Raw genomic sequence first — 26,115 nt, 5'->3', positions numbered from 1 at the left:
TTAGCCATGGTACCATGGTATCATCCTGGACTCCCTCCGTCAGTTGGGCAGTGAAGATACTGTTTTATAATGGTTCTAGTCCTATCTGCAGATTCAATTTCAGAGAGTAACATTGGATGGGTATTTCTCGGCTCCTTGGTAATTGAGCTGTTGGGTTCCACAGGGTAGTATTTTGCTCTGAATGTTGTTTAACATCTATATGAACCTGCTGGGAGTGATCATTGGGGGATTTGGAGCACAGTGCCATCAGTATGCTGATGTCACAGGGAGATATAGAGCTGTGTGTCATCAGAATCAAGTGAATCTGTGGAAGTCCTGCATCCTAGACTCCGTGATGGGCTGTATAAGGGTTAGTAAACTGAAGCTGTTAATCCTGGCAAGACAGGCCCTGTGGGTAAGTGGTTCTCAAGTCGAGGAGATAGGCTTACTGCCTTTTCTGGATGTGATTGCACTCCCTTTGAAAGGTCAGGTTCGTAGTCTGGGGTTACTCTTGCATCCATCTCTTTTATCCAAGATAAAATCTCTTGCATCTGCTGGGACTTTGACTCCACAATGTTACAGCATGTTGATCAGGTGAGGTATCCAGAGCACAGCCTTGTCCTGGTTTCTTGAGTGAGTTTCAGTTGGTACAGCTCAAGGACATTGACAAGATACTTGAACACATTCATGAAACCTCTTCCATATTGAGGTTTCCCTCTTGGCTTATAAAAACTTTAGGCCAGTGGCGAATGTTCCTTTTCTGGGCAAGATCCTTGAGTAGGTGGTTGCCAACCAGCTCCAGATGCTCTTGGATGAGACCGATTATCTGGATCCATTTCAGTCGGGCTTCAGGCCAGGTTTTGGCACAGAAACAGCCTTGGTTGCCTGTATTTCGGGAGAGAGTTGGAGAGAGTGTTGGTTCTCCTTGATCTCATGGCAGCTCTCAATACTATCGACCATGGCATCCTTCTGGAACAATTGTCTGAGTTGGGTATGGGAAACACTACATTTTATTTATTTATTAAATTTCTTAATCGCCCATCTGGCCGGTCACCCAGCCACTCTGGGCGATGTACGATGGTACAATTTAAAACAGTAAAATTATACATTAAAACATTATTTAAAGATACCCTAACCCACCCCAAATGCCTGCCTGAATAACCAAGTTTTCAGTGCGTGGCGGAAGCTCATTAAAGAGGGGGCATGGCGGAGTTCCCTAGGGAGGGAGATCCACAGAGTGGGGGCCACCAGAGAGAAGGCCCTTGTCCTCACCAGCTTAGCTGTCCTCGCTGATGGGACAGAGAGGAGGCCATCCGAGGCTGATGTTGTTAAGCGGCCTGTCTGGTGTCGCTGAAGGCGCTCCTTGAGGTATGCTGGGCCAGAACCGCATAGGGTTTTAAAGGTCAAAACCAACACCTTGCATTTGGCCCGGAAAACAACTGGTCACCAGTGCAACTCCTTCAGCACTGGAGTGATGTGATCTCGCCGGCGGCTGCCTTTAATCAGGCGAGCCGCCGCGTTCTGTACCAGCTGCAGCTTCCGAACTGTCTTCAAGGGTAACCCCATGTAGAGCGCATTACAGTAGTCTAGATGAGAGGAGACCAGGGCATGTACTACAGATGGGAGCAGATGGTCAGAAAGGTAGGGGCGCAGCCGCCGTATCAGATGGAGTTGGTACAGCGCTGTCCGGCTCACAGCTGACACCTCCATTGACAGCTGGGAGTCTAAAATGACCCCCAGGCTACCCCATTCAACACCAGGTGAACATTCCCCAACCTACTCTTGTCTCCCACCAGAAGTACCTCGGTCTTGTAGGATTCAGCTTCAGCTTATTCCTCCCCATCCAGCCACTCACCATCTCCAGACATTTTGACAGGGATTCCACGGCCAACCCTGGTGAAGATTTGAACAAGAGGCAGAGCTGCGTGTCATCCTCATAGTGATGACACCGCACCCCAGACCTCCTGATGATAGCCCCCAGTGGCTTTACAGAGATGTTAAATAGCGTCGGGGAGAGGATGGAACCCTGTGGCACCCCACACTTGAGCAGCCACGGGTCCGAAACCTCCTCTCCCAGTGCTACCCTCTGGTACCTGTTGGAGAGGAAGGACCAGAATCACCGTAATACAATGTCTCCAGTGCCCATCCTCTCTAGGCAGTCCAAGAGAATACCATGGTCAAGTGTATCAAAAGCCGCTGAGAGTTCGAGGAGAACAAGGAGCATTCACCCCTATCCAGAGCCCTCCTCATATCATCCACTAAGGCGACCAAGGCCGTTTCTGTCCCATGCCTAGGCCTGAAGCCCGACTGAAATGGATCTAGATAATCGGCTTCTTCCAAGTGTGCCTTCAACTGCATTGCCACCACCCGCTCAGTGATCTCTCTGCAGCTCATAATGAGCCAAAATGAGCAAGGATCAAGTAAGCAGGTGGTCAGCTTTACAGATGAAAGCACCTTGTCCACTTCATCAGAAGGAAGAATCTGGAACCAATCCCACAAAACTGGTTTGCCACAGGCTGCCTCTCGCTCATTACCTGTATCCACAGCGCACGGAATAACACTCCTAATCCGATCAATTTTATCTGCAAAGTGCCTTGCCAAGGCCTCACAGGAGGCCTTAGAATGCTCCAGCGGTTCCAGGGCAACTGGACTGACCAGGCTCCGGACCACTTGGTGAGGACCACTTGGAACAGCCTCCTGGGACAGCACCCTGCGGACGCGATAGAGCCAGCATAGTATTCCTTTTTCACTGCCTTCATCGCCACATGATAGGCTGAAAATACAGCGCTAGCCCATGTCTGATCGTCTTTGGAGTGAGGCTTCCGCCACCAGTGCTCTAGCTGTCTCACCTCCTGTTTCAGGGCTCGTAACCGCAGATTAAACCATGGTGCAGTTCAAACCCTGTTCGGGGGAGAGATATTACACATCTCTCCTTTGTTCCCCTTACCTGGCATGGCCTGCCCCTAGCGCTCTGCCAGCGCCTGCCACCCAGCCTGTGTATAGCCTGGCCCCCAATCCCCCCACTGCCTCCATCAGGTGGACACATGCCTCCTTGCTTCTACCTATCAGGCAGGCTACCCACTCCTAAAAACACAACCCCCCCGCAAACCACCCCCCACCAACCGTTAAACAAAAATCAAAACAAAACATCCCCTTTATCAATACTGGCTCTCCCAGGCCACCTCAGCCAGCCAGCCAGCCAGCCAGCCAGCCAGCCACCTCCCTTCAGGAGGAACAGGGCGACAGTCAGCAGCAGCAAGCAGCCGGCACTCCCTATTCCTGGATGGTGGGTCTCCTACAGGTACTGGCTCTCCCAGGCCACCTCAGCCAGCCAGCTTATATGGTCCCTCCAGGAGGAACAGGTGGCGACAGTCAGCAGCAGCTGGCTCGGTACCTGGGGGCCTGGTCCTGCAGGGAGTGGCAGTCTGCCAGGCAGAAGCCCCCAGGAAGAGCGGTGGTGGTGGCCGCAGCAGCAGCAGGCACTCCCTCTTCCTGGATGGCGGCTCTCCCACAGGTACTACATTGCACTGGTTTCGCTCCAACTTGGATGGTCGCCTCCAGAAGGTGATGCTTGGGGAATATTGCTCAGCCCCATGGACTCTCCAGTATGGGGTTCCACAGCGGTTGGTTTTATCCCCCATGCTCTTTAACCTCTACATGAAACCTCTGATTGGGGGTCATCCAGAGTTTTGGATTGTGTTGTCATCAGTACGCTGATGAGAGACAGCTCTATTTCCTTTTCGTCTTCATCTGGTGAGGCTGTGGATGTGCTAGATCAGTGCTTAGCTGTGACAATGGACTGAATGAGGGCTAATGAACTGAAGATCAATCCAGACAAGACCGAGGTGCTGTTAGTGGGTGGTTCTTCTGACCTGATGGTGGATGTTCAACTTGTTCTGGATGGAGTTGCACACCCCTGAAGGAGTAGGTTTGTAGCTTGGGGATTTTCCTGGAACTATCTTTGTCACTACGAATATGCCTCAGTGGCATGGTGTTCCTTCTACCAGCTTTGGTTGGTGGACTAGCTATGTCCCTATCTGGACAGGGATAACCAGGCTTCAGTTGTCTAAACTCTGGTAACCTCCAGGTTTGCAGTAATCTATGTGCTTTGCATTGGGCTGCCCTTGAAGGTAGTTCAGAAGCTGCATCTTGTGCAAAATTCGGTGGCCAGATTGATAACAGGAACAAGAAGCTCCAAACATATGATGCTGATTCTGGCCCACTTGCACTGGGTGCCTGGATGTTTCCGAGCCCAATTCAGGGTACTGGTTTTGACCTATACAGCTTTACATGGCTCAGGACTACAATACCTGATGGAGCACTTCTCCTAGCATGAACCTACCCTTACATTGTGCCCTTCTCCAGCTGCTTCCACTGAGGGAGGCTTGAAAGGTGGCAACAACGGAGAGCGTCTTCTTGGTGGCGGCCCCCCAGTTATGGAACAAACTCCCCAGCAGGGCATGCCTCATGCCCCATTATCTTTTTGTTGCCTTCCTCTACCCCCAGGCATTTGGCAGCATATGATAGGTTTTTAATCAGGTTATGGGATAGTGTTTGGATTTTCTTTTATGCATAATACTGTATTTTAAGGCTTTTAATCTTTGTAAACTGCCCAGAGAGCTTTGGCTATTGGGTGGTATGAATTAGTTCTATGCCATGGTTCATTATTAAAGGAAAAGAGTGACCAGTGCTGTGTAACACAGTTAAATTTGGCAGACCCACCTTCAAATCTGTGCAGAGTTCCTGTTTATATGTGAGAGAATATTTGATTTCTATAGTTCTAATGCAGGAATGGGCAACCCTTTCTCTGTCAATGGCTACATTCCCTTGCAGGTAATCTGAAGGGGGCTACATCTTGGTGGTGGGCAGGGCTGAAGCCAGTGGTGGGTACAGCCAGAGCCCAAGTGGGTGATCACTCCTTTTATCTCTCTGCCTCTTCCTTCCCACTCAGCAGACTGCCAGGGACAGGGCAGATCACTCTTGCCAGAAGTCTGAACACATTGCATGAAATTAGGACAAGGCTCCCCTCTTCTAATGCTTCATGCAATTGTAAGCTGAAGTGCATTTTTGGAACATTTTCAGTCATTTTGAAAATAACAAATCAAAATACTCAGTCTGATTGCCTCCCTCCTATTGGGTGGAACCTAGTCTACAGTCTTCACTTGTATTTTTGTTTTTACATGGGATGCTGTTCACAGCTTATTCTGTAAAGTTGTAAAAACTTCTGAGCTACTTAACCTTGAAGTTATTTTTAAGTGAAATATATCAAATGACTTAGTGAGACTCCTTTACTTTTCTAATATGGTAAAATGAGGCCTTAAATACATTCTGTTGTACAATATGGTCCAGATAAGCTAATCTACTAGTCTGGGGCATCAACATTTTTAAGAAGACTTTTTGTTCCAGTGCTTGCCTTTATGTTGGCTCCTAGTAGTTCTGTTCTCCTTCCTCCACCCTGCAAAAAAAGAATCCTGCACAGCTGTGCCTGGTTTATTGCAACCAGTGATGTTGGTTGAATTGGAAAATTTTCTGGAAAACAAATTCTCAGAAAATTTTCCAATGTAAATTAGGTTAATTTATATAGGGTCATTTGCATAAGAAAAGTTTCAGTTTCTATAAGAAACTGTTCTTTTGCCCTAGGGTAATGTTCCCATTATCCCAAAGCATTGGCTAGAGCTGATTGGAGCAGTAGAGCAAAACATTTAGAAGGCTGCAAGTTGCCCACTCCTGCCCTAGAGAGATCTAATTTTGCATGTTTATTTTACTTGTTAGTAAACACAAAGCTAAAAAAAGTACCCCATGTTGATATTTGTCCCAATACACCACAAGTATTTGACCTGAAATATCTGAGGGGGAAACATTAGAGTACGCTTAATGTGGTTTAAATGTTACATTATGTAGAATTTTTTATTGGAATACTTGTAAAAATGTGAAGACAATAGCATGTACTTCCCTTACATTGTTTAAATTCAAGAAACACCCCCTCCCCTAAGGTACTGAAAACAGTTAACATGCTAATAAATTTGAGCAACCCCAAGAACTGTGCATGATATGCTGACAACCACTCATCTATGTTAACAGAGTTCATTTCTTTTCTGCTGAGGTTGTTGGGGCATCTTCAGTTTCGCTGTCATTACCTATTGGTTCTGTTTCACACTGAGACATCCATGTATTTCAGTGACATGTGTATTGTGTATCTTCCGGAAAAACTTCTAGAGGGGTACTGATATGGGCTAGATGCTTCCTGTCTCTTTCAAACTGCACACCATAGTTCTGTTGTAGTTGTTTATAAAATACCTAGATAGATTTGAAAACTTTACAGATTTTTCTCAATGTGGAAAATAGTTTTGGAATCTGTTGATAGGATTAGTCGAGCAAACAGCAGTTCAAAATGAGTTTTGGGTGCAGTACTGTGATTGAAATTCATAAACGGAAGTGACAACTTCCTTTGGATTAGGAGTAATATGGATATATTGCTGCTTAGTTGGTGTACTACAGATTGCTTAACTAACTGACATGGGAATGAGCTAAACTAAGACTTGTATTGCTGTGGCTTAGCTGTAATTAACAGCTTTAGGATTTGTCAGTTTAAAGGCGAATAGTAATATGCTCAGAGCAGTTTCCAAAAACAGAAATGCAACTCATTTCACTGGTATTCTTGCATTGTACTTATTCTTGTGAAGCTAGTAACTGAACACTAACTAAAATAATATAATTGAAGGGCGGTGAAAATGTATACAGGATTCCAGGAACTTAATTGGGGGAATAAAGCAGCCGAGAAAAAGTACTTCATTTTCTTAGCTTCTGGTAATTTTTTAAAAATACCCATGTCTAAATCTTTTAAGGGACAAAGCATGGCCCCTCCAGGAAATTCCTGACTTGTGTGGTGGATAACTTCCTCCTACAGAAAGTAGAGGAAGAAACTAGAGGATCGGCTATCCTTGACTTGATCCTAACCAACAGATAAAGTAGCAGTTACAGGAACTCTGGGGGAAAGCGACCATGTTGTACTTGAGTTCTTGGTTCTAAGGGAAGCAAAAGCCGAGTGTAGTCAAACGCGTACCCTGGATTTTAGGAAAGCTGATTTTAATAAACTCAGAACAATGATCAGTAAGGTCCCATGGCAAGCGACACTAATGAGAAAAGGAGTCCAAGTTGGGTGGGAGCTTTTAAAAAAGGACATTCTCAAGGCACAATCACAAGCAATTCCAACAAGAAGAAAAGGTGGAAGACAACAGAAGAAGCCAATGTGGCTTCACAAAAAGCTTAGGGATGACCTGAAAACAAAAAAGGACACATATAGGAAGTGGAAAGAAGGCCAAGTAACAAAGGAAGAGTACAGGCAGGTAGCACAGAATTGCAGGGATGGTGTCAGGAAGGCTAAAGCTGAGAACGAGCTGAGGTTAGCGAGGGATGCTAAAAACAACACAAAGGCTTTCTTCAGCTACGTGCATAGTAAAAGGCAGAGGAAAGAAATGGGTGTTCAGCTATTAAATAAGGATGGCAAAACGATAACAGATGACAAAGAAAAGGCAAAGGTGCTCAATTCCTACTTTGGCTCAGTCTTCTCCCACAAGAGGGTCTGTGACCTGGCAAAGGCGAAGTACAGGCTGAAGGGGCAGGATTGCAGCTTGAGATCGACAGGCATATGGTCAAGGAACACCTCATTACTTGGAATGAGTTCAAATCTCCAGGGCCAGATGAACTGCATCCTAGAGTCATAAAGGAACTGGGGGAAGAACTCTCAGAACCGCTGTCTATTGTCTTTGAGAAATCATGGAGGACGGGGGAAGTGCCAGATGACTGGAGGAGGGCTAATGTTGTCCCTATCTTCAAAAAGGGTAAAAAGGAGGAACCTGGGAACTACAGACCAGTCAGTCTGACATCAATCCCTGGGAAAATTCTGGAGCAGATGATAAAGCAATCCATCTGGAAGCACCTTGAAAACAATGCAGTGATTACTCGAAGCCAACATGGATTTGTCAAAAACAAGTCCTGCCAGACGAATCTGATCTCATTTTTTGATCAAGTCACCTCCCTTGTGAACCGTGGGAATGCTGTAGACATCATATACCTTGACTTCAGCAAAGCTTTCTCAAAGTGGGCTAGATGAAACAACGATCCGGTGGATCTACAGTTGGCTACAGAATCGGACTCAAAGAGTGCTTATCAATGGGACCTTCTCAAACTGGGGAGAGGTAATGAATGGGGTACCGCAGGGCTCAGTCCTGGGCCCAGTGCTCTTCCACATTTGTATTAATGACTTGGAGGAGGAGGTGCAGGGAATGCTGATCAAATTTGCAGATGACACAAAATTGGGCGGGATAGCTAATACTTTGGAAGACAGAAACAGAATTCAAAGTGATCTGGATAGACTGGAGCGCTGGGCAGAAAACAACAGAATGACAATGAATAGGGATAAATGCCAAATTCTGCACCTAGGAAAAAGAAACCAAATGCACAGTTACAAGATGGGGGATACGTGGTTCAACAACACTACAAGCGAGAAGGATCTTGGAATTGTTGTCGATCACAAGCTGAATATGAGCCAACAATGTGATGTGGCTGCAAAAAAGGCAAATGCTCTTTTGGGCTGCATTCATAGAAGCATAGCTTCCAAATCCCGGGAAGTACTAGTTCCCCTCTACTCAGCACTGGTTATATGCCTCTTCTGGAGTACTGTGTCCAGTTCTGGGCACCACACTTTAAGAAGGATGCAGACAAACTGGAGAGGATTCAGAGGAGGGCAACAAAGATGATCAGAGGACTGGAAACAAAGCCCTATGAAGAGAGACTGAAAGAACTGGGCATGTTTAGCCTTGGGAAGAGAAGACTATGATATGATAGTGCTCTTCAAGTACTTGTCACAGAGAGAAAGGCCAGGATCTCTTCTTGATCATCCCAGAGTGCAGGACACGGAATAATGGGCTCAAGTTACAGGAAGCCAGATTCCAGGTGAATATCAGGAAAAACGTCCTGACTGTTAGAGCAATACGACAATGGAACCAATTACCTAGTTTGGTGGTGGGCTCTCCCACGCTGGATGCGTTCAAGATGAGGCTGGACAGCCATCTGTCAGGGATGCTCTGACTTGGATTCCTGCATTGAGCAGGGGGTTGGACTCGATGGCCTTGTAGGCCCCTTCCAACCCTACTATTCTATGATTCTGTGTCATCATGGCCATGCCAAAATAGGGGTGTAGCTGCATATGATCCTAAGGCTTGATGCAACTTGTTCCCATGAGTGTTTACCTTGGTTCTCAGTCAGTGGAGGAGTGGAGCCAGAAGGAAAGGGGAAACTCCTCCAGCTTGAGTAGGGAGGGCCAAAGAAGTTGCACTTCCACCCCTGGAGGAGGAAACTCTCTTCAGTCTCGGTTCTGGCATTTGCCATTGTCAAATATGTGAAGGGTGAGATGAATGTATGGGCAGACTGGTTAAGTTGGACCACAATACAGCAGGGAGACTGGGCCCTTTATCCTCAGGCCTTTGAGGAAATCACATGGATTTGGGGGACCCCAGTCCTTGACCTCTTTGCTGACATGCCCAACAGGAAGATGCCTTGCTTCATGTCAAGGTTCCAGGATGCTAGAGTGGAGGCCATCAATGCCCTCTGCTTCCCCTTGCCCCGGGGCCTACTTTGTGCTTTTCCCCCATTCCCTCTTCTTTCCAAAATATTGAAGAAAGTAAGAGCATTGAATTAATTGTGGTGGTCTCCCATTGGCCATTTTCAGACCACAGGGAGCTTAGCATCAGCCCTTCCCAGAAGCTCAGGATCAATTCTTCCCTGATCTCCTGACCCAGGCTCCTAATTCTATCCAGACCTAAGAGTGACTCCACCTTTGCACAGCTAGCTCATGACATCTCAGTAGGAGCAATTTCTTTCATCCTGGTCCCCAGGAGGTCATCTCCTAACAAAAAATTATCAGATGACTTGGAATATATTCCAGAGATGGTGTAGGAGAGGATAGATCCCTCCATTTCAATTTGGGCTCCCTCATTTTCTGGACTTGGTTCAATCTGGTCTTGAGCAAGGATTATCCATCAATACCTTAAAAGCATCAAGTGGCGACTTGGGTACAATTCTGGGGGATGTCTCTCGTCACCCTCAAGTGAAACAGTTTCTGAGGGGGGCAGGTCTTCTATCTCCACCTGCCATACATAGGTTTCCTACCTGGGATCTCAACATAGTATTCCAGGCTCTCATCAAATTGCCATTTGAACCTCTGCATTCCATCCTTGTCAAAGAACTAACCTGGAAGGTGGTGTTCCTAGTGGTGGTCACCTCCACTTAGGAGGGTTGGGGAGCTCTGTGCCTTTTCTATCCAAGAAGAGTGGTGTGTTTTTCACACTGACAGGATGACTCTTCCTACTCATCGAGCATTTATTCCTAAAGCAAACTCCACCTTTCATCAGTCTCAGGATATTGTCTTGCCTAATTTTTGCCCCAACCCTTCCCACCCTTGGGAGCACTTGTGGGATAAGTTAGATGTATGGGGAATGCTAAAAATTTACATCAGATGAATACAGGACACTAGGCACTCCAAAAGCCTTTTTGTTTCCTACAGACAACAAAATTCCAGAAGCACTATTAGTCCTTGGGTCACAGACTGCATCTCTTTGGCCTACCATTCTTCCAACAAGCTTTTTCCAGAGAATCAGAAGCCGTTCCGTGAGGGGGCAGCAGCTTCCATCATGCCAGCCACCCAAGCACCCTTGGAAGATATTTTCAGGGCTGCTAGCTGGGCTCACCTTTCTACCTTTGCCCAGCATCATAAAATTTACAGGTATGCCTCAGCTGAGGCATCCTTTGGTCACCTGTTCTGCAACAGGTTTTGTGAGTCACCGTGCCCACCCTAGGGGGGATAGCGCTGTTGGACATCCCTTTCCTTGTTGGCTCCACTCCTCCACTGATCGAGAAAAGAAAGGTGGACTTACAGTGAAGTGACCTTCTGGTCAGCAGAGAGGGGACCCAATAATCTCACCCTGAGATTTTCAGTGACATCTGTTGCATGATGGAACGGTGGTCTTAATATTCACGTCCGCATGGTGCCTCCTAGGTAAATAGGGTTTCCTTAACCTCTATCCCATCCAGTATTTATTCACTCTGTTTTTTCCCACAATTGGTGAGAAGTGTTTATCTTTGAAGTTTGGGTTCGTAGTTTCAGTTTATCATACTGCTATCAGCAGGTTCTGCTACTGGGATGGGGGGTTCCTCCTTCAGGAGTAGAAATGAAACTTTTGGCCCTGCTTTCTCAAGCTGGAGGTCTTAACCCTTTCCTTGTTGGATTCACTCTCCAATGACCAGAAGGATACTTCATGGTAAGTCCAACTTGCTGTTTATTGTGACGTCTGGACCAGCTCATTGAGATTGTAAAAACTACCAATATCTAAGCTGCTGCAGAAAGCAAAAAGACAATCATATTAAAGCGGAGGAAGAAGATTCAGTTCCTTATTTAGGCCAATGACTGTGAATCTCCCATTCAGCCTAACCTACCTCATAGAACGGTTGTGAGGATAAGGGGGAATAAGCTCTACTGATCACAACATCTGCTTCTGCAGCCTTGGATTTAATTTTGAGGATGACATGAAAATTGACCTGAAACAAAATGTGCTATATCCTCGCCTCCTAACAGGAGTGCTCCTGTTCATGATGTTAGCCAGCTAGCCATACCCTTCTCCAGTATTCTAAATGCTGTTAAAGTGCCCAAGTAGGGCATTATACATACATGCACACACGTTTTCAGTTTTCCACATGTAACTGACTTTCAGCATACCATGCATAGTTCTTCGGGTTGCTCGAATTTATGAGTGTGTCAACAGTTCTCAGTACCTTTGTTTATTTTTCTTGAATGTAAACAATGTAAAGGAACTATATGCTATTGTCTTTAGATTTTTACAAGTATTCCAATGAAAATGTCTACACAATCTAACATTGAAATTACATTAAGTGTGCTTTAATTTTGCCCCTCAAATATTTCAGGTCAAATACTTGCAGTGTAATGGGGCAAAAAATTAACATGGGGTACTTCTTTTAGCTTTTCTTTTAATAAATACAAGTAAAATAAACATGCTAAATTAGATAACTCTGTAGGGCATTAGAACATTTTCCAATGTAAATTGAAAATTTTCTGTTGCAAATTACCCAGTGCAAATTCATTTGCATGGCAAAATTTTTCAGGCAGTCTAATTTTCCAGAAAACCGAGGTCACTGTATTAGCACCAAATATTTTTCTAGTGTCACCCAACAAAGTTCTGTGGTGATAAACTTTATCTCACATTGGTGAGCATTTTGGGCAGAAACCAGCTGCATCATAAGAACACTAGAAGAGCCCTGCTATATCAGATCAAAGGTCTATCTACTCGAGCATCCAGTTTCCAGCAATAGCTACCCAGACACTTCTAGGAGGCCAGAGACATGAAGGCAACAGCCCTCTCCTGCTTATCCCCAGCAACTGGTATTCAGAGGTATACCCTCTCTGTGCATTTAGTTATCATGGCTGTTATCTGTTAGACACATTCATAGATGATGGGTCTTTAAAAAAATCCAACCTAGTGCCAAATTTTATGCTGCTAGGTTCAAAGCAGACAAACAAAAAAGAAACGTCCTTACGGTGCAATCCTATACATGTCTGCTTATAAATAAATCCCTTTGAGGTCAATGGGTCTTACTTGAGTTCAGTGGGGTAAATGGGTATATCAGGAGTGGGCAACTGTGGAAAGTCTGGGGACCATTTTTGACCCCATCCCCCCATGGGTATCAAATAAAATAAAATAAAATTACATTAAAAATGGCATCTACATTGTGCCAAAAGGGTCAAAATGGCATCTGTAGTGGCTATGGAGTGTTAAAAGAGTCAAACAAGCTAATGTTGTTTATTGAATTTGTTGCCCACCCCGGGGTATAGGATTGCAGACTTAAAGAATTAAATAATGGAATTCACTGTCGATTTCATCAAGCTTTATTATATTTATTTAGTGTTACAAGAAGGAAAAAAGGTGTGTATTCATCCCATTCGTTATTTTATAGACCTCTATCATACCTCTCCTCCCCAATTGCATATTTGCTAAACTAAAATGTTCCAAATTTTCCTCTTAAGGAAGGTGCTTTGACCCCTTGATTCTTTTGGTTCTACTTTTCTGTATCTTTTCCAGCAATATGCCATTTTTAGGATGAGGCAGATACGTTTGCCATTGATGTTTTCTGTCCCACAGTATGTCTGACTATGTTGATAGATAGATGAGGAGTTTTTAGAATGATGAAAATGGTACAACACAAATCTGTTGAGATTATGCTGTCCTTGGCTTCCACTCCTTGGTGATAGTAAACTCTCCCCAGGCCTGAGAGGCTCAGTTTCTGTCAGTCACTTGTGATCTGGTGAGCCAAAAGTACATAGCATGGTCTCACAAAAAATACACATGCAAAAACCTAATATCTCTTCATAACATATTACTTTTAAGTTTTTTAGCTCTGCCACTTCTAGCATCGTAAGGTCTTGTCTTTCCTGACCAGGTTGAATGTGTTCATGGTAATGGGTCAGGTAAATATCCTCATTGTTATTTGCCAGAAACACAGGGGCTGTTTGCATGACACGACAGCCCACCATGGGTTATTCAATCCACAGTGAGGCTGCAGGGCGCATGCAGCTGCCATTTTGAAACCTGTGCATAACTCATGGTCTCTTTTAGGGTTATGTGAGGGTTGTTTAACCCTTGCATAACTCATGCTCATTGGGTTCACAGTACTCAGCAACCCGGGAGTGGGGGTAGAATATGCAACGTGGCACCCATGAGTGCTGCAGCCCAGTCAGTGTCTGATGATTCACCTCTAAGCTTGCTGGAATTGCACATTATCTGTGAAGGTTTTTCTATATGGGAATTAATTGATATCAAGCTGGTAAAAATCCAGCACATTATTAAATATGCTTAAGTCTCATTGAAATTGATGAGCTAAGTGCTGACCAAGGTAAGTCTCACTGAGTTCAGTGGGACTTCCAGGTAAGTGTGTTTTAGAATTGCAGCCTAAATTTCATTAAATGGGGCTTACACATGCTGAAATTCTCAGGATTACTCAACTGATGTCTAGTTTCAATGAGTAGTTTTGGTGATATCACCAGTGTGTAGACTTAAAGGTTTTAATATTTGGAACACTATATTCTAGTCATCAAGTTACCTTGGGGCAGTAATATTTTTGCTGTGAAATTCTTTGCAAAAGAAATATGCCAACCTGCTATTGACTACATTTTCAAGTTAAGGTTATTTCGAAATACCATATGGTGACTGTGTCTATGTTTTGAGTAGGTTAGTGTCTGAAAACAGCCCAGAAGTTTAGCACAATTACTTGTTCTAATTGATTAAGGTTGTCCTTTGCTTTCCTAACCTCTTTCAGGCAATCACTGCAGTCTCACAAGGTACTTAAGCAAATGTATCCATGAAGATTGATCACATCTACTCTTTCTTGATTAGGTTGCACTGGTGTTATGACAAGATAGACTGAAATATTATTGTGTTTGATTAGCAGAATGATAAAGGAAATAATAATGTTATGCTGCTACTAGAGCAAGCTGCTTATCTTGTGTTCTGAAATATTTTTAAAAAATAGAAAGTAGTTTGTTTCTGACATTGTACGTCTTTGGCTAAGTTCTGTAAACATGTATATTGTGTTTATAACTAAGTTCCTTTGTTTGGGTTTATTCTTCTTTTGTTTCAGATAATATCCCAGAGGAACTGAAAGACCCATTTTATATAGACCAGTATGAGCAAGAACATATTAAACCACCTGTCATCAAGCTGTTACTGTCCAGCGAGCTCTACTGCCGTGTCTGCAGCCTCATTCTGAAAGGGGATCAGGTGGCCGCTCTGCAGGGACACCAGTCGGTCATCCAAGCTCTGTCTCGGAAAGGGATTTATGTCATGGAGAGCGACGATACACCTGTGTCTGAATCAGATCTCAGCTGTGTGCCAGTCAAAATGGTTAGCTTAAGAAAAGAGCTTAACTTTTATTTATCATAGCACCCTTTCTGCCCTTCAGATTTTTTCCTTCACCTCTTAGTCCCCTGAACTCTATCTTATTTGAATTGGCCTAACGTAGCACATAGGTTCTCAGTTTTCTTGAAAGATGTTTGAATCGACCATGTTCTTTGTTCCTTAGAGTCCTCACATGGCAATGATTGATGCTCTCATGATGGCCTACACTGTGGAAATGATCAGCATTGAAAAAGTGGTTGCAAGTGTCAAATGTTTTTCTACGTTTAGTGCCTCAAAAGAATTGCCCTACGATCTGGAGGATGCAATGATATTCTGGATTAATAAGGTACAATGGTGGCGTAAAATAGTGCCTTAATTTGTAGATGTGAGTGAATACAATGTTGGAATTTAGCTGATAAATATCTGTGTGGAAGAAAGTGTTCAGGACTCATTGCACCATTAATGGGCAGTATCCAGCTCAGCACTAACACCAATGTAAATTACACTGTGGTAGCGTAAGCGACCTTTAGCACAACACTAATAGGGTTTGCTGGTGTGACAAATTTGCCAGGGAAACCTGTTGCTCTAGTGAATGCCATTGGTGTTGCGCTAGAGGTTGCTTATGCTAGAGCAATGTAATTTATGTTGGTGCTAGTGCCAAATTGGATATTGCCCTATATATATATATTCCCAAACAATGAATATTTGTGTGTGCTTAACACAAGATGTTTATGTATATTAAAGACTCTGTTTGTTGAAACAGTACTTTTTCCTTCTTTCTTTGACTGTAAGAACATACAGTGGTGGGTGGGTGGGTGGAGAATACAATTATTAGTCTGGCACAGTCTTCTCTCAGCTTTTGCACTATAGCAGGTTTATACACTCAGGGTATAATACCATCAAAGTTAAGCATTTTAAAGTTCAATTGATTTCAATGGAAGAGATGTATGGATGTGCTTAACTCATAACTGAAATGGTTGAAACTTAGAGAGCCCAATGTTTGGTGTGCAAACTGGAAGGTGAGCAAGAATATGTCATGATTCTGTCCCCTTAGATAACAGGTGACTGGAAGACAGGAAGAGAGGGGCCAAGGCAAAGAGAAAAATTAGGACCTGAAAAGTAGAATAGGGGAAGAGACTCAAAGACTGGGTTTGGATGACATGCCACAGCTCATTGTGGGTTATTTACTAACCCATGATGAGTCATGGGTGCAAACTGAATATACAAGCCCCACTCAGGGGTTATGTTATGCGAACCCAGCAAGTATGGGTTATGGGAGAGTTGTTTAACCCTAGCATAACCCATGCTCATCAGGTTTGCATGACACAACAATCTCCGAGCAGGGTTTGCGTATTAAATTGGTGGCTGCATGCACCCTGCACACGCCACAGCCTCATTGTGGATTAAATAACTGTTGTGTTGTGCAAACAGCCCCAAAGAAACACAGAAAACTGACTGGAAAAATTCAAGATGCTGGGTTAAGTCAGGTGTCTATAATGCTGAGAATTTGAAAGACTTTTCCAACCCTGTTTGTTAGTATCTAATATCATCATCTGGTACGTGGTTCTAAGGGAAGAAAAAAGCAAGTGCAACACCACTTTTAGATGTCCCTCCAAATGTGACATACTTCATGGATAGCCTCTCCTGCCCCTGTGGTTTGAGTCTGAGAAACAAAGAGGAATAATTGGTCGAACAAACCCAAACGATGATGGACTTAAGCAGTAAAAAGATTTTAAAAGAAAGGAATGTCATTGTCTTTACCTTTTTCCTGCTTTTAGGTGAACCTAAAAATGAGAGAGATAACAGAAAAAGAGATAAAACTAAAACAGCAATTACTGGAAAGCCCAGGTCACCAAAAGGTAAAATGCACATTAGATGAATTGTGGTGTTAAATTTATTCACATGGGTATTGAAAGCAATCTCATTGTTTTTCAGTTGAGCTTGCTTCCAAATAAGTGTGCTTAGGACTAGAGAATTCACAATGCTATCTTGCACTTCCTTTGCATATAATTCTATACTATGGGTGATGCTTCTGGCTCCTTTTTCTTTTCCATCATTCTCCTTTATCCTGCAAGTCCATGTGCTCATACAGCTTCTAAATAGTCAAGGGTTTCCCTGTTCACTTGAGTGGAGGTCAGCTCTGTACATGCTTGCCATGTGTGCAAAGATGTGCCTTGGTTTCAAAGTGAATGGAGAGGCATTTGGAGGTTGCTGTGGTACTTTGGATTAGAGCCATTGTCTGTACTCTGCATTCTTCTGATGTGTTAAAATGTCAGTGCTATATCTCGTGTAACCTTTGAATTCTGTGTCCTTTGGGGGAAATGTAGTCTTAAGTATTGGCATAATATAAAGCTTTCAGCATTTTTTCTGAAGTTCTTTCAGAGTCACATTTGCATTACACACTGATTTGAAGACATTCAGAAACTCTTTTAAGTACTAATAAAGTAGGTGCTAAATATTTAGCCACCCTCTGCTCGGTGTGGGATTAGCAGTGTATGTGTGCAGCTCGCCCCTTCTTTCCCTCTCTTTAACTATTCCAGTGCACTAATATTGTAAGGAAATGCTACACTTTCATTACTGGAGAATGCAAACTTTTCTCAGATATTAAGTGGTATCAAAGTTGGTCTGATTTGTGAATGCGTTAGCCAAATTGCACTGAACACAGCAGTACAGTTGTGGATCTGTATCACTAAATCCTGCTGTGGTATTCTTAATTGGTGCTGAGGAATCTACTCTGTGGTATCCCTTACTGCACAGTGAGTGCTGTTGAGATTTCTTAATTTGGTGCTAGCATTTGTTTCTGAGGGGGTACTGTCTACTCAAGTTTTTTGAATACTTCTGTATCAGAATAATTCCACGATATGAAAGTGTCTATGGATTAGGCGCATTTTAAGTATTGCTTATAACATGTTCTGCTGATGTTCCTCTCCTGTTCCCATCTTCCCTGCCCTGCTTCCTGAGCAGTCTCCTTCCAAATGGTATTGGAAATTAGTACCTGTAAGTGAATCAATTCTATGTGACACATGTCATCCACTAAACCATGGCTTTTAAGAATTCTTTTATCAGTGTTTGCTTTCATTTAAAATGTAGCTTTCACAATTTGCAATATTCTTTCTGCTTAAGGCATTCTTTTAGAAAAAGAAAATGTAGATTCCATCACATGATTCCACATACTATACATGCAGCATACTCATCACTATACAACATTTCAGAATTGTTGATATTCAAAATCTGCAGATGGAGGAGCAAGGAGACCAGTCAAACATTAGGAACGATCTGTAGCTGATTGTGCATCACTGTTCATAAAATTCAGTTGATGCAAGCGCTAAGGTGAAGCTGGTCAGTTTAAAGTAATTTGGTGCTTGTATCTCTTTGCAAACAGATTTCAGGGGGTTGGCTTCCGCACATGGATTTAAGTTGGATGTACTGGAAAGTTTGTTTACAATGAAGGGCTTTCTTCTTGTGCTCATACTCATACTATAAAAGCTTAGGTTTTGCTTTTTTCAAAACATTTTTTTCTGTATTTTAGTTCACATTGTTGTGGATAAGATGAATTTTCATTTTGGTTCTAGATGTGGTCTGTTCTTTTTCCTTAATGAATGCACACAAATGTATAATGCGGCTATTTCAATGCGGCACCTTAAATTCACCTCCCTATGCATGGTAGAAACTGCATTTGCTGCTTTGTAATTAAAGGAAGGCTCTAGATTTCCAACTGTACATGGCTTAAAATGCCCAGGAACGTCTGGTTCTGGGCAGTGTTGATGATGGAATATTAGGCTATGTAAGATATTACTTTGACCTATTCTGACAGTGATTATTGAAACAGTAATCAAGAATAAAATAACTGTCTAGTGGTTCTTGCATTCTGCCAGTTTTGCTGCAGTCCTGAAGACACATCCCTGCTTATAAACAATGTTGACTTTACGGTTTTCTTGAGCACAGATACCCTATCTCATACAAGTTGCACAGGTGTGTTGCTGCAATGCTAGTATAATTCTTTAATATATTCCTCTAATATTTGTTGCGGCATAGCACCTAGTGCTCCTTAAGCATTTATTGGCTAGTGCAGGAAGGCTTCAATGCAGGGCAAAAGTCTTGTGCTTGTAATAATTGTTAATATTCCAGCATGAAGCCAGTGCTATATATTAAATTTGGTTTAGAAAGATCTCTTCAGTCCACTTAGAAGTCTTCTTGTTTTCCTGTTTTATCCTAAGCAGTGGGGAGTGTACTTTAAACTAACCAGATCACCTGACCATGTATAGTAATCAGCTTTATTCAAATAAAAATATTTAGGATTTAATGGGTATTAACATGCTTGAATTTGTTATGTGATTCTGATTGCCTTCTTGTATCTTGCTATTTTTTTTTTTTTTTGCGTAAGTCTGATCTGATGCATGCACTGTTGCACTGCATGCTGGAACCAGTGGAATATGCTCGTGTGGTATAGTATAATTCGCATTACATTTCATATTTACGGAGCGCTTCAGGCTGGAGGAAAAGTAACCTGTGCCTCATGTTATAAACCTTCTCAGTTCAGGTTTCCTTATGTGGTCCTTGCCCATTTAGTAGGACATATTCCTCTGTATCTTTATACAATATTATTTCAATACTTGGAAAGCTCTATATTTCTCCTGCATGGGTGACTTTAAACTAAACCAAACTGCATAATTCAAAACTAATTTTGTAGCATTGCATTTCCATTCCCTCTCTGGCACTTGTAACGCAGAAAGATTTGTTTTCAGAAATAACTTCTCAGCCTGTGCTTTCCTCAAATATATACACATTTCATGCATAGAAGTGGCCTTACATAGTTGGCTAGCCATCTTGTGTTTTACATTTTGGATAAAAATAGCTAATTTTTTTTAGTATAGTGGTGCATTAGTCAAATGTGGTTCATCAACTGAATATGGTCACAACACCGTCTTTTATGAAATATTGGGGTTATTTTCACTTGTTGTGCTACTTTTTCTGCTAGATTGGTAAAGTGGTCACTTGCATCTGTTTTGTGTTATATTATGCAGTAGCCTTAGAGGCTTTAGTTAATTTATTGAAATACTTTCTACTGAAGTGGGCAAAGGGCTAACCAAGGTGCTACACCCACTTATTAAAACTATTGCAGTTTTAACCACCAGCAGAGTATGTTTGATTTGTTGTCAAAGACTTGTGTGCCGAACCAATTGGTGGTTTTGGAACACAGCAGTACCCAAGTGCAAATATCGGATTATGGTAACTCATTACGTAATGTTTGTATATACTGGTAGCGGAAGGGAGAGGGACGGGGATAGCCTTTTACTAAAAGTACTAATTGGTTTTCAAGTAGCCAATTAGATTTATTTGTAATCCAAATTACAAACCTTCCTGCATCCTGGACTTTACATTTGCTGCTTCTCTAAATAAAGGTTTGTATATTTTTCTTAGAAGGTTATTGGTTAGGTCAGGTGGAATTAGAGACGTAAATTTTTGAGAAATGTTGAGGCCATGGGGGAAAAAAAACATTTTTTCCGTTTTATTTTGGAGAAAAACCAGAAAAATAAGCAATATTTATTTTTTAGAGCTCTTTACAGATCTAAAGTCATTTTGTTGCTTTAAGATGGCCTCCCCCAACATGGTGGCCTCCAGATATTGTGGACTTCAGCTCCCATCAGCCTGAGGCAATATGGCCATTGGTCAGGAATGCTGGATCCAAAACATCTGGAGGGCACCAGGTTGAAGAGGGCTGCTTTAGGAACATAAAACAGCCTTTCTTGTTCCTAAAGTTATTTTATGTGTAACTTTGTTTGCTCATAAAATTATCATATTTTAAAACTTTAAAAAGTAAACTTAGTAAATTTGTAATTATTGTCTGAATAGGTTAGAACTACATTAAATGATTTCTAGAGTATCAGAAACACAGGACTCTATAGACCAAAACCCAAACTGTCAAGAATGCACAATGGTGAGACTACTCACGTGTTGGGAAACAGAGCATAAATGTCTATTAATGAAATATACTTTAGATCAATAATGTTAATAAAGAATGAAAGAACTAACTATGCTGGGAATCTTACAGAGAGGATTAAAAAACATTTTTCCCCATGGCTTCATTACTTTCAGACATTTTCCATCGCTAGTCTTTTTATAAAAGTGTTCTTATTACATAGTTTTTAGAAATCATTTTGAGAGGAGTAAAGGCAGAGTAACAATATATAAGTACTTTGTCTTAAATTCTAAAAGAAAATATTTCATAATCCAAAGCTTTTCAATTTGTCCAATTTTGGGAGGGGGAACAAAAACATTCCTTGGGGAAAAAATAGGGGTGGTGGTTTCCCCCCAATTTTTCTGGTTTTTTTCTGGGCCTTTACATCTCTAGGTGGAATGGGCTGCTGTTGTTAAAGTTGCTTTAAGATTAGCAGGTTGATAGTCAAAACTAGTTTCAATAAGAAGCATATTCTCACTGGCTTTGAAGGTACAGTTTAACCAACTCAAAATACCACAAGGACTTGGGTCTGTCATGAAAAGTGGTTTTGCTACAGTGACAAGATACTCTGCATTCCTCTTACCAGGTACGTTACCGCCGAGATCACCTTTCAAGTAGACAGTTACCATTTTTCCCATTGCTTGAAGATCTGATGAAGGACTGCAGTGATGGGGCTGCTTTACTGGCAGTAATACATTATTATTGTCCTGAACAAATGAAACTAGATGGTATGTTAAGACATTTTAAAAACTGACCTTGTTTTTAGATGCAACCTGTATAGAATGCTATGGATATATCAAAATAGCTATAGAAGCCATATTTAACTATGGTATCCATTATAATCCAGTTGTGTTCAGGGATTTGATCCAACCAAAGCTGTTCCTTTTCAGTCCTATTGAAAAGTCTCTCAGATTGAAACAAATGGAATCAAAGCGCGTAGCTTTGGTTGGATCAACCCCCTGGTAAAGTATTCTTTGTTCTTGATAATTATGTACTCATGATGGCATACAGCCTTAGGATGGGCATGCTGCTTGTGAAACAAGGTTGTTGCTTCTGGCATAAAGCCTTTGGCGAAATCATATGCACTAGGAAATCCCCAGTTTGGATGTATAGAATGTCTTTGTAAACAACGTTTGTAGGTACAAAATACTGGCTGTGGATCACTTTCCCATTTTTCTACATTTAGGCACATTCTTAATAACTTCTGCACTAACACCTCTTAAAACCAGAGCTGTTCTGATGGTCTCACACTTTCAGTCCTTTCTTGAAAGTATCCTGAAACTCTCACTAATTATCCATGCTCCCATAGCGCCCCCCCATGTCATGCTTATGATACACATTTTCTCACAATTTATTGGTAGCTTTTTATTGGCTGAGAATAGCCCAGCAGCGATTGCTGATACAAATTAGCCCCAGTATCCCTCTTGAGTTATGGTGGGACATTGGGGCTGTCTGCAGCTCCTAGGCCTTCTGTGAATATCACTGCCATAACATGTCCTGTAGGCTCTTGTAAAGCACTATTAGAAAAGGAATTTTTGACTGTTTCCTCCAGTACAGTACTGTGAGCTGAATGTTAATCCCTTCGGTTGCTCGTAACACTAATCTTGCTTCTTTCCCCAATGGTTAGAAATCTGTTTGAAAGAAGTAACGTCAATTGCTGACAGCATCTATAACATTCAGCTGCTTCGCGAATTCTCAAATGAATATCTAAACAAATGCTTTTACCTCACATTGGAGGACATGCTGTATGCACCTTTGGTTCTAAAGGTAAGATGCATGAATGGATTTCACAGTTTTAAGTGACATGCAGATAGCCTATTAATGTTATCATTCTTTTTCTAGCCCAGTGTAATGTTAACATTCTTTTTCTAGCCCAACGTAATGGTCTTCATTGCTGAATTATTCTGGTGGTTTGAGAATGTCAAGCCAGACTTTGTTCAACCCAGAGACCTCCAAGAAGTAAAAGATGGTGAGATATTTGAACTGTTGTAGCATGATGCGGGCAATTTCACTGATGGTGCCTAGAAAGTGTTATAGCAAAACACTTTTGTTGTTTTCTAGCCTCTGTGGCATTCCTAATGTGTCTCTAGGCATGATTCTCAAAGCATAGCTTAAGCCTTCCTGTGGAGACACAGAAAGTTGCTAAAGGAGATTCAAGTTCCTTCCTGGCACCTCAAAACCAAAGTCTGTTTGCATTTTAAAGCAGAGGTAAAATGCTAGGCTATCTCCTCTCTTTGGCCCCACTTCTCCCAGTATTTGTTGACAGCAAGCATATTGAAATGTTCAGCACAAGCCCATGATAAATAATTACTTGAGGCAAAAAATCCAGATCCCATCCCCCACCCCTGGATTAACATGGGCTACTATCTATCAAAAGCTTACCTTGCCCAAGTCCCATTGCAATGGATGGGAATTGCACATGAGCAGTTCATTTCAGTGTGACTCTCAGGAGAACTTGGAAGTAGGTTGTATCCTGTACACAAGGTTTATGTCTCTTGTATTCTGCAGTCTTTAATAGCATCCAAAATTTGCTGCTTAACCTAGCCTCATGGAAGTGTATTCTATTTTTGTCATCCTTTTTTATTTGGTGTTGCCTTCACATCCTTGCCATCTCCTGCCCTCTTGCACCCACAAACTGCGTCTGTTTCTGGAACTCTGGGGAATGATTAAAAGATTTGGCTTCTTTTAAAAGCGGGCAGGCTTGTTACAAGGTTTCAGAACCACTGTTACAAGGCATTCCGACATTACCTGCTGAAACAGATATGATTGCTTGTATTTCAAACTTGGTTTCTGGGTATTTAGGGGTTTTTTTGCAATGATAAATCATATAAAATAATTCTCTTTGTAGAACTCCTGGTAGGGTTCTTGATTGCTATTAGCTCTTTTAAGTTAATGCTAACGCTGTCAATGAAATGTTTAGCTAAAACAATGTTGCAGCAGAAGAGCAGCCGCCCGCCTGTTCCTATTTCCAATGCAACCAAACGGAGCTTCATGGCTAGTCCAGCTGCTTCTGGTTCAGCTGATATGCAGCCCCCAGTTCAGCTCTCTCTGGAGACTTGCAACAGGTATTACCTGCATCCTGAAGAATTTGATTATCTGTAAGTCTGTCTTTCTATCTCTACACTCAGTCTTGCTTTCCTTTCCACTTGGATGGTTTGGGAGCTACAACCAATGGTCTGTACAGTTCTGTAACATGAAAAGTGACCCGTTGTAGCTCTTCAGGCTCTATGGGTAGGGGGCAGGGCAAGGTGTGGGCAGTTGCTGGTTGAGACACAGGTTCATCTCTGGCTGCTTCTCTTGCTCAGTTGTGTTACCCTTAACTGTGTTCAGCAAAGTAATAACTGGTCCATTATCTCCTTCCATCAGTCCAACTTGGGCAGCTGGATGGATCCTGTGCCCCTCAGGTTAAATTATTTACTTTTGGGGCACACCCTCTTGTGTTTCTCCTGTATCATACCAGGGTCATACTATTCAGTTCCCTCTCTTGTCTTTCAGTTTAGTTGATCGTAAAAGCTGCTGGGTTTTCTTTGTTCTGCATTCGACTTCTTCTCACCCTACCCCCATTAACAGGCTTGCTGGGATAATACTTGAAAGCCACTATTATAGGATACCTTGCTATCAAATTGCTTGTGGTGTAAAATGTAACTTGGTTCTGATTGGATTGCCAGATCTCAGCTGGCTTTGTGCTACTTATATACCCAAATCTCTCCCATTACTGACAAAAAACATGACTCTTTTTGGTCCCCTGTTGTGAGGCTGGTCTGGTCAGAATGCACTTCCCCCTCTCCTGTGTGGTGGTGTTTCACGTATACAAGCACCCCGCCCCCATATAAGATAAAAAAGGAGACTATGGCCCGGTTTGCATGATCACAGGGGCAAAAGAATCCATTGTGGGTTCTTTCCCTGCCTCCGTGCATGCTGGTTGCACAGCTGCCATTTGCATAATTTCCCCATGATGCAACATGGGTTGCTGTGTTATATGAACTCAATGCACAGCACAGCAGAGGTGACTTGGTACCCACCCCACAACCCCTACCGCATGTCTCGGGCAACCAGCGCTACATCGTGGGTAATCATGGAAATGACAGTCATGGGGGGGGGGGGGGGGCAGGGAAACAACCCATGATAGGTTCTTTTGCCCCCACAATTGTCTAGACCTGGTTTTTCTCTGCTACAGCCTCTCAGTGGGGCAGAGGAAATCTAATTGTTTCTTACAAGCGTTTGTCTGAAGAGGCAACTCTCAGCTTAGTTGACCTGCACAGGTAGACAAGCACAGACAAAGAAATAAGGCAGTGCAAATCTCAGTCTGCTGTGCTGCTGGTAGTGGTAGTAACCTTTTGAAGAATTCTATAAACTAAACATACATTTTGTTTGGTAAAGCTAAATATAATATCCAACATCCACACCAACTTGGCTGTCTTTGTAGTCTAATAGTCTAGGAAATATATGGTTTGACATGGGGAAGAGTCTAACAGAAGTGTTTGAAAGTGTTTTCCACTTAGAAATTATAACTGATTAACATATCCAAAATCTGACGAAATCAAAGTACGAGAACACTCTCAAATTTGCATTTCAAAATGGGCATGTGCTAATTTGCAGGTAAGTGTAATTTCTCATTAAACTTTTATTTTGTGATGTCCCAATGATTAGTAGTTAATTGTAAATGTCTTAAGAAATAACCACTGCAGGCCCAGGCACATAGTATTGCATTTATCATGCATAATAACCATATTATCTATAATAATAAAAGGATGTCTGTCAGCACCGTAGCACCAAGACTGTGAAACTTACACAACTGAAACTTTGGATATGTTAATCAGTTAAAATTTCTGAGTGAAAAACACTTTCACATGCTTCTGTTAAACTTTTTCCCATGTTCAGTGCTTTTACCTCCATATCTTTCCTAGACTACTTGAGACTTCTGCTATTATTCATTCTTCTTCTGTTTCTTAAATATTGCTTCTTTTTAAGACCATGTGGTTCATTAGTTTAAGCATGACCTTTTAATTTCAGACAGCTGCTACAGCTGTGTCCTATGGTTTTAGGATCAATCTTGCTGAGTGGTGTAATTTTTTTTTTTTTTAACTGTGTTTTCATCATTTGATAAAAAGGATGGGAGTAGCATAGTGGGGTTGTTTTTCCTATAGTGGTATTGTTTCTAACTGCAAAAAAGGCTCTCATTGATTGAGTGGTCTTGTTTGTGTGTGTTTATTT

At 42.3% G+C, this 26,115-nt stretch overlaps 1 protein-coding gene across 8 annotated transcripts in view; it reads left to right on the top strand.

Annotated features, from left to right (window-relative positions):
- CAMSAP1 (calmodulin regulated spectrin associated protein 1) overlaps positions 1-26,115 on the top strand; it is a 52,689-nt gene that overhangs the window by 11,112 nt on the left and 15,462 nt on the right. For 4 of the 8 annotated variants that reach the window (XM_084821183.1, XM_084821184.1, XM_084821182.1 and 1 more), the window contains 7 exons: positions 14,686-14,948; positions 15,127-15,288; positions 16,721-16,801; positions 21,488-21,629; positions 22,529-22,668; positions 22,774-22,870; positions 23,822-23,999. In XM_084821183.1, the coding sequence (XP_084677309.1) occupies positions 14,686-14,948; positions 15,127-15,288; positions 16,721-16,801; positions 21,488-21,629; positions 22,529-22,668; positions 22,774-22,870; positions 23,822-23,999 (1,063 nt within the window). Of the gene's footprint in view, positions 1-14,685; positions 14,949-15,126; positions 15,289-16,720; positions 16,802-21,342; positions 21,630-22,528; positions 22,669-22,773; positions 22,871-23,821; positions 24,000-26,115 lie in introns of those variants that run through there. The other 4 variants (XM_084821185.1, XM_084821186.1, XM_084821179.1 and 1 more) reach the window with 2 other exon arrangements.

Source organism: Heloderma suspectum, chromosome 14, assembly GCF_057233095.1.
Source record: "Heloderma suspectum isolate Gila_16-S chromosome 14, 16-S_ref, whole genome shotgun sequence".
Lineage (NCBI taxonomy): Eukaryota > Metazoa > Chordata > Lepidosauria > Squamata > Helodermatidae > Heloderma > Heloderma suspectum.
This window is presented reverse-complemented; position numbering and strand designations above follow the sequence as displayed.